The sequence below is a fragment of the Filicampus tigris genome, chromosome 8, assembly GCF_054856515.1.
Source record: "Filicampus tigris isolate MCC_2025a chromosome 8, RoL_Ftig_1.0, whole genome shotgun sequence".
Taxonomy (NCBI): Eukaryota; Metazoa; Chordata; class Actinopteri; order Syngnathiformes; family Syngnathidae; genus Filicampus; species Filicampus tigris.
In genome coordinates, this window is record NC_141224.1 from 4839276 (window position 1) to 4851926 (window position 12651).

Below are 12651 nucleotides of genomic sequence, written 5' to 3' on the forward strand. Positions count from 1 at the left end.
TATGCACAACACCCAATAATGACAACGTAAACATTTTGGAATAACTGAAGCCCTGAATTCTTTCCGGATGCATTGCTTTGGATTAATGAGATGTTTGTTTGAGTTGTTTTTGTTGTAGTTGGTAAATGTCTGCATGTATTACTCCAATAATCACAAGTACACACGGTGAGACTTCACCTGTCATTTCAGAACCGCACAGTTGCGACGCCAAGTCACGGCGTGTGGGACATGAGGGGCAAGCAGTTCCACACCGGCGTAGAAATCAAGATGTGGGCCATCGCATGCTTCGCCACGCAGCGCCAGTGTCGGGAGGACATTCTCAAGTCAGAAGAGTTAAAACCATTACGTTTTAAAAGAAGCTGTCGATGAGGTAGTAATGAAACAAAATGCCTGTGTAGGGCGTTCACGGACCAGCTACGCAAGATCTCAAAGGACGCCGGTATGCCAATCCAGGGCCAACCGTGCTTCTGCAAGTACGCCCAGGGAGCGGACAGCGTGGAGCCAATGTTCAGACACCTGAAGAACACCTACGCTGGATTACAGCTCATCATCGTCATTCTGCCCGGCAAAACCCCCGTCTACGGTGAGATGATGTTATATTAACGTGGCAAGGTATACAGTACAGCAGTGGTTTGCTTGTAAAAGATTACGGGCGACATTGGAATTGACAAAACAGCCACCAGAATGGGGGGGGGATAGTATTGTTTGCTTTAAAGTCCTGGGTAGTCCTAGATTTATGTAGCGTAGTGGCTCTCAAACTCTACACCTTTAGTGCCACCTAAAAAATACTTCTCAAAGTACCACTAACATTAAAATGCAGAAACGTAAGAGGCCTAAGTGTTCATCATAAACAAGATGGAGGCTGTATTCCTAAAAAGTATATACAGTAATATTGTGAGCCACTGTACACTTTGCATAGTTTGAATATTGATAGTGCACTTAAATACGGGGGGAAAACACATACCGTAAATATTGATTCATTTAAAATGTAAATAAAAATGATATCTAAATGTTTTAAAAAAACGATTAAATGCAAATGTTTTGAACTTAAGTTAAAGTTTTCACCTATTCATAGTCGTTTTTTTTTTTTTATTTACTTCGCCTCCGTTATTCACTGAAAAACTTTTTTTTGCTGCAGGGGCTGACTGATCACAAAGAGTTAGGACTATTGCGGCAGAAATTCAAGGTTGAACCTAAAATGCACTCTAAACTTAATATTAACTTATTTTGACCTCCTCTAAACTTGTCCAACTGTTCAATGTTTCACCACTGTTTGCACAGCTTGCTTTTATCTAACAAGCAGCTGAACTGCAAAATTCAAAACAAATATTTGATCCATAAATGGACCGAAACGTTTCCTGGTTGAATTAGAATTAGTATTAAGCAATCCTCTTGATCATGCTTTTCACATTGTGACATCATGACACAAGGCTTCAACTAGGATGCTCTCAGAGGAAAAATGGCCCTTGATCTCAGAATGTCACAGTGTGTCATCAGCCGGTTGCAGCAGAGAGAGACTAGAAGAGTCACAGAAAGACATAGAAGTGTACAACCTTGAAAACGTTCATGGATCAAACACAAATATGCCTCGTTTTTGTGAGTTGAAGTTGATTTTGCATGTCCAAATTTAGCTGAGGTAAAGCGCGTGGGAGACACTCTGCTGGGCATGGCCACTCAGTGCGTCCAGGTGAAGAACGTGGTGAAGACGTCCCCTCAGACCCTCTCCAACCTCTGCCTCAAGATCAACGTCAAGCTGGGGGGCATCAACAACATCCTGGTGCCGCACCAACGGTAAGCCTTCACTTCTTTTGCTATTGAACCCTCACGACGGCAATGGCTGCTTTTCATTTTGTGTGCGTCTCTTCATAGGCCGTCAGTGTTTCAGCAGCCGGTCATCTTCTTGGGAGCTGATGTGACACATCCGCCTGCCGGAGATGGCAAGAAGCCCTCAATTGCAGCAGTAAGTTTCATCTGGATTATTTTTGCCCGGTATTACGGCCATCGGGGCTCACCTCTGCTACCGGAGAACAGGCAGAGTGTCTCTTAATACTTCCATGTATCCATTAGTGATACAATGCGTTTTGTCTCCCCCAGGTGGTGGGCAGCATGGACGCCCACCCCAGCCGCTACTGCGCCACCGTGCGGGTGCAAAGGCCCAGGCAGGAGGTGATCCAGGATTTGGCTTCGATGGTGCGCGAGTTGCTCATCCAGTTCTACAAGTCCACACGTTACAAGCCTACCCGCATCATCTTCTACAGGGATGGAGTGTCTGAAGGCCAGTTCAGACAGGTCAGGTTCTAAGTTGCGCTACTAGCAAAAAAGAGCGAGAGATTCATTTTTGAAAAAATGGTGAAATTTCAGGATGAACCGAAAATGATTTACTTTGCTTTTCAGCCACAGGCACAAATGAAACTATAGGTACAGTGGTACCTCTACTTACGAAATTAATTGGTTCTGGAAGAAATTTCTTAAGTAGAACATTTTGTAAGTAGAGACACGTTTTCCATATAAATGCCCTAATCCATTCCAAGCCCCCCAAAATTCAGACATCAATGTTTTATAAAGCACAAAAATGCATCAAAACATGTAACAAATAAAATACATGTTACAATTAGATGATTGCACAATAAATGAGAGTTGTGCATAATGTAAAAAAAACAAAGAATAGAGTAAGGAATAAAAATGATGGTCGTTTACCTTTTAATTGCTGTCCTCATCGATTTTTGCCCTCTTTGGTTCATGTTCTCTCTCAGAAGTGTTTTTTGCCTGGCGTTTTGTAAACGAACTGATTTAACAACGCGGCGACTGTCGATACATTACGGTCATATTCTTTGGCGAGATCAACCAAACGCATCCCTTTTTCATGCTTTTCTACTATCTCTTGCTTTGTTTGTATGGACAAAAAAACAATTTTCTACTTTTTTTTCTTTTCCTCGTTTCTAATTCACGTAAAACTCGGAACACTTCATGGCCCGAGGGGCGAATGATGAGGACGCTGCATAGACATATCTATCACATATCTATCTTTCTACCTGTCTATCTACACACATAGACACATACGGTAGAAGGTCAGTTGATGAAAATGGAAATTTTCATGGTTCAAACACCTGTTGTCAATTCGGCTGTTTAGGTCCTTGTTTGAGAACAGCAAATTGTGTATAAAGCACTGAAACGCTGAACAGTTTGGCATGTGCATTCAAACGTTTAGAGAAGGTCAAATGAAGTTCACCTGTAAAGATTGTGGTGAATTTTAGGTTCAACCTGAAATTTCACCCGGTGGTCAAATATCCCAAACCTTTTGTGAATAATGTATGTTCTCGTTTGCTGATTTTATGCGCTTGGCGTTTGCATTTTGTTGTTCAGGTGCTGTATTACGAGCTGCTGGCCATCCGCGAGGCCTGCATCAGCCTGGAGAAGGAGTACCAGCCGGGCATCACCTACATCGTGGTGCAAAAACGCCACCACACACGCCTCTTCTGCGCCGACCGCAACGAGCGAGTAAGTCTCCTCCCGCTATGTACAAAAGCTCTCAGCAGAGCACTCGGAACGGACGACTTTGAATACCTTTCGTAGCGGGGCTACCTTTCCGCCCCTTCTTAAGTAGTGGTCCATTAAAGCATTCGGGCCCAGCTGCGAAGTGGCACTCAAGGCCCCCGGAGAGCGTGTACTCATCTTGTGTTGTTCACATGGAGCTCTCAATCAGCTCAAAACAGTCAGCTTTTAATCGTTTAACCGAGACGGACTCGCTCGCTCCATCAGGTCTTTTTGAGAGCGTACCCTACTATTAATGTTTGCCGTTTACCTTTTTTGTAAGCTTTTGTTGCAGTGCTGAAAAGTGGGCTTGGGAAATGGAAAATATGTAATGGATGGCATTAGTGCGTTTGTCAGATTGGAAACTGGCATATGACTTAGAGCTTTTCTACTTTTCAGATGGACTTTTTTTTCTAGAATAAATACGCAGTAGTTTATCCTCATAAGCTCACATCACTTTTCGTTCCCTGAAAAATATGAATACTGATTACACCTTTTTAAGGCTATTATTTTTCAATACATTATTTTTGTAGGATTCCAACTTTTTTTCTCAAAAAATATAACATTCTCGAAAAAATGTCCCAAAAATACAACTTTATTTTTGCAAGAGTCTGACTTTTTTTCTTGATAAATTCAACTTCATTCTTGTAAAATTACGACTTTTCTTTAAAAATAAGATATTCTCAGAAAATCTGACTTAGTTCTTAGGTTATGACATTCCTCCCAAGAATTTTTTTGTAGATGTTTTTTCCCCACAAATATGCATCTTTCCCACCAAGTTATGACCCTTCTGGAAAAAAAACAACAACCTTTTTTTCCCGAATAAAGCAGATGTTATTATTTGAAGGGCATTCTCATAAATACTCTTTTTATTCTTAACAAAAAGATTCTTGTATAATAAACCTTTTGTTGCAGTACTGAAAAGTCTTTCAAGGGGAAATTATAAAATGTGTATAATGGATATTATTAGTGAGAAATAATAATAATAATGCATCGGATCTATGTAGCACTTTTCTGGACAGTGAAAGACGCTTCACAGTGGATACATTATGACGGAGCGCTGATGTGTTTGTCAGGTTGGACGCAGCGGAAACATTCCCGCTGGTACGACCGTGGATACAGACATCACGCATCCTTACGAGTTTGACTTTTACCTCTGCAGTCATGCTGGAATACAGGTGAGCTTACTCGTAACCGTATGGTTTGGAATGTATTAATCGCAATGAAATCCAAATATTTGCTTTCTCCGGGTCGCAGGGCACCAGCCGGCCCTCCCACTACCACGTGCTGTGGGACGACAACTGTTTCACAGCCGACGAGTTCCAGCTGCTCACCTACCAGTTGTGCCACACCTACGTGCGCTGTACCCGCTCGGTGTCCATCCCCGCGCCCGCATACTACGCCCACCTGGTGGCTTTCCGCGCCCGCTACCATCTGGTCGACAAAGAACACGACAGGTGAGGCCATGACGAGACAACGTTTGATAGTAAGTGGAGGTGTGGCCTGCATAAAAACCAGAGAGCTCTTCATACGAATATAACTTTTTCTTAAAAATACAATAGAAATGTACAGGTAAGGCAAGGCAGCTTTATTTATATAGCAGATTTCATACACAAGGCAAATCAATGTGCTTCACAGAAGCAAAGACGCATCACCTAAAAGTATTTACAAATGCAACAGCTAACGACATGCAGAAGCAAAGCAGAGAAAACAAAAGTATTTTACTAAGTACTTTGAAAACATTTAAAAGTAAAGAAATAAAAGTAGGTTTCTAAAAGTACTAAAAAGCAAAAATGATTTTGAAATGTTTGAAAGACATTCATCAAAGGTTTGGGGGGAGCAAAGTTTTTAGCCTGGATTTAAAAGCAACACACTCAGGGCTGACAACATAACAGCTTAGTGCAGCTTCACCATGTTTACTTTAAACTCTGGGCTCAACTAATTGACCCAAGTCTTTAGACATCATAGCCCTACTGGCTCTATATTCAATACAGATAAAACAAAAATGTTAAACTTCTCATAAATTAACAATGTTTCTTTTTTTTTTTCTCAGTAAAAATTTATCAGCCCATTCAGATTTTTGTTTCCTCAAAAAGTACTACTGTTCTTGAAAGATTTTTAATTTACTCTTTAAGAAAAATAATAACTTTTTGTCATTAGATTACAACTTGTATTCTAAAATAAGATGGCCACTTTTTTTTCAGGAGTAATATGACTTTATTCTCTAAAAATGTTATTCTTGCACAAATCCATTCTAATGAATAAAAAATAAATGTGTCTTCCTTAAAATTACGACTTTTTTGCCTAAAGAGTACGACTTTATTCTTATAGTGTTACGCATTTTTCATCTAGACATTTAAAAAAAGAATTTTAATCTGGATTAAATGGAAATAGCTCAACTTTGCACCCACGGTTTGCTCTCTGTCCTCCGTGCAGCGCCGAAGGCAGCCATGTGTCAGGTCAGAGTAACGGTCGAGACCCGCAGGCCCTGGCCAAAGCGGTCCAGATCCACCACGACACCCTGAGGACCATGTACTTCGCCTGAGCTGCAACCCACCCACCACCACCACCGCCATTTCCATCCTCCACACATGAACACTCAACACACAGCCATGCACGGATGGCTTGCCAGTCAGAAAGTCCTCACACACACACACACACACACACAAACACTCGCCTAGTCAATCCGGACCCGACACTGTGCAGAGGGAAGCAGGGAGAAGGAGGAGGCGGCACCCCACACTGGATTGAGGATGCAAAAACGCTGCTTTGAACCAGGAAAAACCATACAAAACAAAACTCAGCACTAATATGCAATAGAAACCAGCCAACTCCTTTTATTTCCATCTTTTTTTTTTCATTCTTTGTATTTACTTCTCTTTTACGCCGTAGTCCCCCATCCCCTGTTTACATTCTGCCCAGCTGCTCCCAGGCACCTCGAGTCCATTCAAAAGCAGCAGCACTTTTACATTCTTTTTTTTTTTGTATGTGTTTTTAAGCAAACGAGGGAGCAGAGCTGGAAGGCTCTCAGATTATGAATTCATTTTTCCCCTTTCCTCCCCTCCCACTCATAAAATAACCAGTTCTTTGAGCACACTGCCACCAGCTGGCTAAGAGGTGGAACGTCATCACCCGAGATGCCTCATTGCATTCTCCTGTTCTGCTGTGGGGCAAATAGAGAGTTTTTAAAAACAAAAACAAATTGACCTGTAAAAATCGAGATATTTTTTAGGGTACAAAGTACAAAGAATTCAGTTTAAGATTTAATGCTGCCTCCATTGCATTGTTTTTTAACTGCATTGCACTCATATTACGCCTGTTGCATTGTACCGGTAGGTAAAATTGAACTGTAAAAATTTAGATTTTTTATTTTTTGATATACACACATTTTGGGGTAATTTCTTCCGCTGGCCTCATTTTGGATTTTGTCATTTTATTATACGTTTTGTTTTTAAATTATTTATGAATTTGTTTTGCATTGCGCTCTTATGGAAATATCAGTCCCTTTTTTTTTTTTTTTTTTTTTTAATCAGTTAACACAATATATAGGACGCCTCAAGTTTTATTTTAAAAATTCATTTGTAATTTTTCTTAAAAATAACCACTTCTTTTTTCACCTGTGCGCACAACATAAAAGAAGGGTTAAACTTGACAACGGGTCAATTTGACCTGGAGTATAACAGAAAATTTTAAAATTACATTGGGTCAGTTTGACCCACAGCAAAACAGGAGGGTTAAAGATGCTGTCATTACTTTCCATTGTCTTGATACATCCATCACAGCCATCCCTGGATTTTTAAAATCTTATTTAAAGTATAACACTGTTGTCTTTTTATAACATGATGTCATACCCCGCTCCCCCCCCCCCCCCGTTTTTATTTTAATTACTTTTTTTGCAGCAGCAGCCTGTGCAGCTTTGATATGTCCTTCTACCTTTTTGCAACCATTTTGTTTCCCCGGCAGCATTTTATTTTGCTTTTGAGTGGGAGCGCCCATCGGCGGGTCTCCACTTGTGCAATAATGTGCAGAAAGAAGGGCAGAGTGAAATAATCGGCACGTTTGGTAAGAGGGTTGCAGACTGTTCGGCACTTTTGAAAAGAATTTTTTTTTTCTTTTTTTTTCGCCGTGCAAAGTGCAGTTTCGATAACATTTCACATTCTTACTTGAAGGATTTCTACACGTGTGTTGTTTTGGAATTCCCGATAAAAGAATTATGTTGGACCTGATTGCAGCAACGTGGAGTACAAAGGCCATAAAAGAGAAGGCGGGAGTATTTTAAGTGCCTGGTGAAAGGGTGAAGTGCGCCATGCCGAACGGGCGAAGTAACTTAACGGAAAAAAAATGTTTCACCCGATGCCTCGTGGTCTTCTCAACAAACGGACTTTTCTACACGGCTTCATCAGAAAATCATCCTGACGTTGATGTGTACCTTACCATGTTTTTGCCTGTACCGCAGTGTTAGCTGTTAGCTTTGCTTGGACAAAGCAGTCTGAGCGTCTTATTGATAATAATCATGACTTTGAGTTCCTCTACAAGTTAAGACTGGCTTCGGAACAAAACAAAAAATAGCCGAACAGTCAAACGGAGACCACTTTTTTTTTTCCGGTTTACTTTGTCAAATAGCCTACATGTCTGGAGAGCGGTCGCCACTCCACTCCTTTGCGCTGCTGATGGTCTGAAGCTTTTTTTTTTTAGGGTCAGGGGGGTGCTCTGTATGTGTGGGTGGGTGTTTTTTCCTTTACAAAGTTAACTGCACTAAAAGAAGTATGTGTTCTGGTTGTGAACACAGACGTGGTGCTACTCGAACCAATGGAGAATCGGAAGAGGCTGAAGTGAGCTTAAGACAAGTTGGGCAGGTGAAGAAAATCCAAAACAAATCAGGGCGTCCCCCGGCAGCCCAGTGAGGGTGCAACGGTCACGCCCACTACCATGTTGGGTGTCAGACAGGCACCACTTCCCCAGTGATTGTGGGATGGCCCCACTACCCCAATGGGTACCGCAATACCCTGGTAGCGCTTGTTGACCCAGAATACCCTGATGGTTGTGGGAGTCCTCAGTGACTTTGATTTTGGTGGGACAGCCTCTCAAGACCCCGGTGATTGTGGGGTAGCTCAGATACGAGTCGTGGGTGGTTGTGGGATTTTTCCCGCTACCCTGGTTAGTGTCGAGTGGCGTCACTTCCCTTGTGATTGTGGGGTAACCCCACTACCCTAATGGGTATCGCACTACCCCAGTAGTTTTCGGACGGCCCTGAAATTGAAGTTTTGGACGGTTCCCGATTCGCTCTCTGTCCCACACATGCCATCCAAAACCTCGGTACACAGCCCTACTGGTTGTGGGATGCCCCCCCCCCCCCCCCCACTACCCTGGTGCATGTGGAGGTAGTTGTGATAATGGTACAGTCTGGAAAAGGTGTGTTGTCAAGTCTTTTATCCACCGTTGCATTGGACTACCTTCAAAGGCGCTTTCCTCCGGTGTGGAAGCTCGTGGAGGTCTGAGCCTCCGTGATGGAAAGCCTTTTAAAAAGCCAGATCAAAAGTATATTTCTACGTTTGAATGATGTAATGCACACCAATTATTTTTGCTAACAGATTCAAGATGATGTAGTCTGATTATTATTAGTAACAAATGTATCGTCGTATGTTATGGTTTGAAAAAAAAAAAAGAAAAAAGATTTAATTACAAAATTTTATTGTAATTATTGCAATAGACTGTTGACTTGTGTCACTGTAAATCGTATAGTGTGTATTTGCGAACGGTGGCGGGTGGTCCAAAGTAGTGACGTGTCTTGATCGTGACTGTCGTACTGTTAGCAATCGGGCAGGGGACTTGTAACCGCCGACTAGATATCGAATGCTAAGTTTGTAGATGTGTATTCAAAGAGTGTGAAAATATGTCGTATAGCTCTTGAATGTTCTTTGGCTTTTTTTTTTTTTCTTTCCCTCCACCCTGGTGCTGACACCTGCCTCTGAACGGGCAGGTGATCCATTTGTAACGGGTGTCGGAAGACTGAAGTGGGACGTTTTTTTTTTTTTAACCCCTTCACAGTCCGCCAGATGCGGCAATTGCTGGTGCTTGTCTGTGGTGAATATAAGGCTGAAATTTTCTTCAGACTAATGGGAAGGCTCGGAAAGCAGGAAAACTCGGGGTGGCCTCTGCTACACTGGTGGGTTGTGGGACAACCACCCGCAATCTTCCTGGTTGATGGCCACACTCTGTGGATGCGGGACAGTCATCCTTAATTCAGTGTGTATGGGACCCCCACATCCCCATTGAGTCTGAAGCAGCCCTCTGTACTCTGGTGGGTGTGGGTTAGTCCACTACTTGAATGGCTATGCCATGGTGGCCTCTACTCTTGATGGGCATCTAAGAGCCCCCACTGGCGTGTTGAATCCGAGGCAGCGCAGAAACCCAGTGGTAATGGTACGGCTTCTGTTTGGTGTTTGTGGAATTGCCCCACTACCCGCGCGTGTGAGACTGCCCCACCACCCTGGTGATTGGGGGGGATGGGCCTACAACCCTAGTGGTGATAGCATGGTGCCCCCACCCCACTACCCAGTAGGACCCCAAAGGTCTGATGGCTGCTCCAGCACTGGCAAGTGATCAATATTGAAGGACTGTTGGAAGATGGATTTTTTTGGGGGACATTTTTTTTTCTGCAGTTCTATCTCTGCCCTGACCCCCAGAGAACTTGTTTCTTTGCCCTTAAGTTCCTACAAAAAAAAAAAAAAAAAAAAACCTTTAAAAAAAAGTCGTTTTGGTCGTAAGCCGTCTCTGATTTGGATTCAAGGATGTTTGATTCTGTCGGATTCACTGCTTTGTGAGAAGGTTAAGTGATGCTTAGTGGGCGTCCCGACACGTGTTTACAAGGCCTCGCGTACAGCTGGGAAACCGTTGCTTGCCGATGAATGAGCTAACATGAATAGCGGTGCAAGTTTTGCCAGTTTTTTGTAGAAAAGCTCTGTCTCCCTTTAAAGTGGAAGGTGTTATTCCACAGAAAGTAATGGTCCACACAGGAAGTGCCTTCCCCCCCTGCCCCTCCCCCCCATGCCCTTCCCCCCCTCTCTAGAATGACTGGTAAACATTGGCAGTGTCTTGGACCTTGGATTATGTCATTGGTATAACCCAACGTGGAGAACCCATGAATGTCAACCACAGCACTTTAGAGACCACCATTTAAACTCTTGAGGTTCAGTTCCTTACGTCTCAGCTGGAGTCTTTAATCCATCACTTGGACCTTTTCGATGGGGTTGTCAATAAAACGTTTTGACGGGGAGGGTGGACAAAATTTCATTCGTCTTGAAGGGCATTAAAAAAGAAAAAAGAGAAAGAGAGACCAGCATCAGTATTGAACGGTTCTCTGAGACCTGGCACTCCCTCATACGAACGCTAGTGCAATGTCGGGGAAGTGATCCAGTAGGGTGTCGACTGAAGGGGTCTTAAGTCCAGGTGGGATGGGGGGGGGGGGGGGGGGGGGTGGTGAACTGTTTTTTTTTTTTGGTTTTGTTTTTTAAAGGGGAGTTCTCGGAAACACTGCACCTCACTTACCTTGGTATGCTGCATAATGTTCTACGTAAGAGAAAAACTGCGAATTGCTTATATGACATACATGCTCGAGTAACGCCTGACATTCGTAACTATTTTAGAGTCCAAATACATAACTGTAAAAAAAAAAAAAAAAAAAAAAAATCTTTTTGTCTTAACAGATTTTTTTTTTTGGTTTTGTTCTTGAGCCGACTTTTCCTTTTTGTTGTCCTATTTAAATGTGTTAATGAAATATATATAAGAAGCCTATATATGCGGAGTATTTTATGGCGTATTTATTGAGTTTTTTTTGTGGAAGGTGTTTGGAGCCTTATTCTCGTACGCGCAAGCACAACAATATATGCGAACGGGCTGATTTTTCTTCTTTTTTTTATAATTAATATAAACGTGACTTTCTCCTAATTTAGCCTCCAAACGCCAATCAGACCTGAGTCTTTGGGCTACATCTGCCATGTCAATTCAATTGGATGGATTACACTACTTACAAAGGATTTGGGGATTTTGGGTGAAATCTCAAGAAAACCGAAAATGCGCTCGAGGACGTTTAAAAAAAAAAAAAAAAAAAAAAGTAATGAAACGGTGAACAGTTGGCCATGCAGTGCGTTTAAATTCACACAAGGTCAAATTAAGTGCACTTTTGAAGCTCATAGGGCGTTTTTTGGGGTCATCCTAAAATTTCACCCAAAACCTTTTTGCGAGTAGTGTATCTACAAAAATTCTTGTCGAGTTCTTGTGCCACAGGAGGGCGGGTGTCAAGAAGAACTAAGCCTTAATTGTGTCCTTAGCCTGCGTACTTGAAACCGATCGTACGTTTCGTCTCTTCTCGTTCCAAAACCACTAAAATCGCTACGCTAAAGTCTCTACGTTCGGGATGGTCCGAGTTTTTCCTCAGCGTGTTTTCTGTCCTGTCTGGCAACCCGAGTGTCGAGTATATCGTGACGACAAAATCCGATCCAATCCCGATCAGAAGGCTAGCTAGCGAGACCTGTGCCTGTATCACGTCTTCTTTTCGGCACTCGGGCAAACGAGATTGTACTTTTTTTTTTTCCTAAAGCAAAATACTGTAACCTCCCTTTCTTACTTAATCCGGTTAAATGTGTTTTTTTTTCACACCCCGTCAGCATTCCAGTACCGAAGTTGAACCAAATATTGCGAAAGAGATTAGACGTCCTGATTGCTTGTCCGTGGCCAAGGAAACATTTCATTTGACACCCATTTTTTTGGTTGTTTTTTGCAACGTAGCATTTGCGTCAGTCACATGTATAAAGATCTGCACGACGACGACTGTGGGATTGCATTTGTCGCAATTGTACCGACTGCTTGATTCGTTCCTTTTTGTAACTTCTTCCTTTAGGTTGTTGGCCTTTTTTTTTTTTGTTTTTTGTTTTTTTTTTAGTGTTGCTTTGCTTCTGTTTGAAGTGTACATTTGACTAATACTTGCAATAAAATGCTTTGCTGTACCTTGGTCACACACAGTGAGACTTGTATTTACTTGGAATTTGTCTTTTTTTTGGGAGGCAAGGGTTAAATAGTTGTACTTGGTTACTTCACTTTCCACTAATGATCACCTAACAG

The 12651-nt window shown here is 42.3% G+C and overlaps 1 protein-coding gene across 5 annotated transcripts in view; it reads left to right on the top strand.

The window, feature by feature from the left end:
• Positions 1–12545, top strand: part of ago3a (argonaute RISC catalytic component 3a) — a 29629-nt gene extending 17084 nt beyond the window's left edge. For all 5 annotated transcript variants that reach the window (XM_086037409.1, XM_086037408.1, XM_086037410.1 and 2 more), the window contains 9 exons: positions 190–323; positions 399–583; positions 1632–1791; positions 1870–1960; positions 2095–2289; positions 3364–3498; positions 4608–4709; positions 4789–4988; positions 5968–12545. In XM_086037409.1, coding sequence (XP_085893535.1) covers positions 190–323; positions 399–583; positions 1632–1791; positions 1870–1960; positions 2095–2289; positions 3364–3498; positions 4608–4709; positions 4789–4988; positions 5968–6076 — 1311 coding nt within the window. In that variant the 3' untranslated portion in view covers positions 6077–12545. The remainder of the gene's footprint in view (positions 1–189; positions 324–398; positions 584–1631; positions 1792–1869; positions 1961–2094; positions 2290–3363; positions 3499–4607; positions 4710–4788; positions 4989–5967) is intronic.
• The last annotated feature ends 106 nt before the right edge of the window (positions 12546–12651 follow it).